Below are 2,500 nucleotides of genomic sequence, written 5' to 3' on the forward strand. Positions count from 1 at the left end.
TTATTTGCGAAACAGCGCCCCCGCCACCACGTCGGCGCAGTGCCGCAATTGCAGTTAGATTTTTTTTTTTTGCGACGCACCGACGCACATTACGCAAGTCGACGTATTGACGTCGTCCCAGCCCTACTGTGAACCAGGCGCAGGTAGAGAACCAGCCTGTCTAACACCTGTGTGTGTGTGTCACCTTGGCCAGCGTGTCGTCTGTCTCCGCGGGGGCGGAGTCTCTGGGGGGGTCAGCAGGGTCGTTGCCCCCGGCAACCCCCATTAGCTCCTCCTCCTCTGCGCTGACCTCCTCTATGAGGAACTCTGTGATGTTCCTCAACACTGGGTTCACCTACACACACACACACACACACACACACACACACACACACCACACACCACACACACCATACACACCATACACACACACCATACACACCATACACACACACACACACACACACACACACACCATACACACACACCATACACACCATACACACACACCATACACACCATACACACCATACACACACACCATACACACCATACACACACACCATACACACCATACACACCATACACACCATACACACACACACACACACACACACACACACCACACACCATACACCATACACACCATACACACCATACACACACACACACACACACCATACACACCATACACACACACACACACACACACACACACACACACACACACCAAACACACACACACACCATACACACCATACACACCATACACACCATACACACCATACACACCATACACACACACACACACACACACACACACACCACACACCATACACCATACACACCATACACACACACACACACACACCATACACACCATACACACACACACACACACACACACAGACCATACACACACACACACACACCAAACACACACACACACACACACACACATAGTCACACTACTATACTGAGACAGACAGACAGACAGAGACAGACATAGAGACAGACATACAGACAGTCAGAGACAGACACAGACAGACATACAGACAGAGACAGACAGAGGCAGACAGAGACAGACATAGAGACAGACATACAGACAGACAGAGGCAGACAGAGACAGACATAGAGACAGACATACAGACAGTCAGAGACAGACACAGACAGACATAGAGACAGACATACAGACAGTCAGAGACAGACACAGACAGACATACAGACAGAGACAGACAGAGGCAGACAGAGACAGACAGAGACAGACATACAGACAGTCAGAGACAGACAGACAGACAGAGACAGACATACAGACAGTCAGAGACAGACAGACAGAGACAGACATACAGACAGTCAGAGACAGACAGACAGACAGAGACAGACATACAGACAGTCAGAGACAGACAGACAGACAGAGACAGAGACAGACAGAGGCAGACAGAGAGAGACAGAGACAGACAGAGGCAGACAGAGAGTTAGACACAGACAGACATACAGACAGAGGCAGACAGAGAGAGACAGAGACAGACAGAGGCAGACAGAGAGTTAGACACAGACAGAGACAGAGCCAGACAGAGACAGACAGACAGACAGAGACAGAGACAGACAGAGACAGACAGAGACAGACAGACATAGAGACAGTCAGAGACAGACAGACAGACAGAGACAGAGACAGACATAGAGACAGACATACAGTCAGAGACAGACAGACAGACAGAGACAGAGACAGACAGAGGCAGACAGAGACAGACAGACAGACAGAGACAGAGGCAGACAGAGAGTTAGACACAGACAGAGACAGAGACAGACAGACAAAGCGTGTTGGTCTCACCTGGCGCGCCCCCTCCCCCCCCTCCCCCCACAGCCCCCCCCGGGCGTCCAGGGCGGAGACGAGGCGGGCTGCCAGGCGGAGGTCGTTGCGGAGCACGGCTCTGTGCTGCGTCACACCAGACACCCTCCTCACCCTCCTGACCAGGTCCCTGTTCACCACCGCCCCCAGCTCACACTCCCTCAGCTGGGCACGCACACACACACACACACACACACAGGGAGAGGGTTAGTTAGCACGTGACCGTTATTAACCCCACTGCCAACCTTCTGGACCGCGAAGTTGGCTTGTGGAAATGTTACGGCTGTAGTGAAGGAAACCGACACGTTACTCAAACCAGCAGCATTTTGCTCTGAGAGCACCGGAACGCACACTAGGTGCAACGTCATAAAGGGACCACGTAATTTGATTGGACAAGAGGCATTCCATGAGTGGTGATCAGATTTCCAGAGCGTATTTACGAACGCAGCCTCGGTTATCTCCGTTTTGAAATTATCGCTGGTAGCATTGCGCCGCTCTTTTCCCATTGACATCATGGTGTCAAGTAATGTATAAATAAATGTGCTGAATTGATATGCCCTTTTGTGTTTTCATGTATATATATGCAGGGATGTTCAAAGTATTTTACTTTCAACCAGGTATCTGATTCTGATCACCTGTAGTCACTTACTTAATCATAGGAACTAGTTAACC

General features: G+C 50.6%; 1 protein-coding gene across 1 annotated transcript in view; it reads right to left on the reverse strand.

The window, feature by feature from the left end:
• The window catches only part of LOC308169564 (serrate RNA effector molecule homolog), a 38,781-nt gene that overhangs the window by 9,745 nt on the left and 26,536 nt on the right, over positions 1-2,500 (reverse strand). Inside the window, exons 14-15 of the mRNA XM_080544246.1 lie at positions 1,811-1,993; positions 185-334 (exon numbers count right to left, since the gene is read on the reverse strand). Coding sequence (XP_080400372.1) covers positions 185-334; positions 1,811-1,993 — 333 coding nt within the window. The remainder of the gene's footprint in view (positions 1-184; positions 335-1,810; positions 1,994-2,500) is intronic.

This window comes from Nansenia antarctica (assembly GCF_963989245.1).
Source record: "Nansenia antarctica genome assembly, chromosome: 13".
NCBI classification, from domain to species: domain Eukaryota; kingdom Metazoa; phylum Chordata; class Actinopteri; order Argentiniformes; family Microstomatidae; genus Nansenia; species Nansenia antarctica.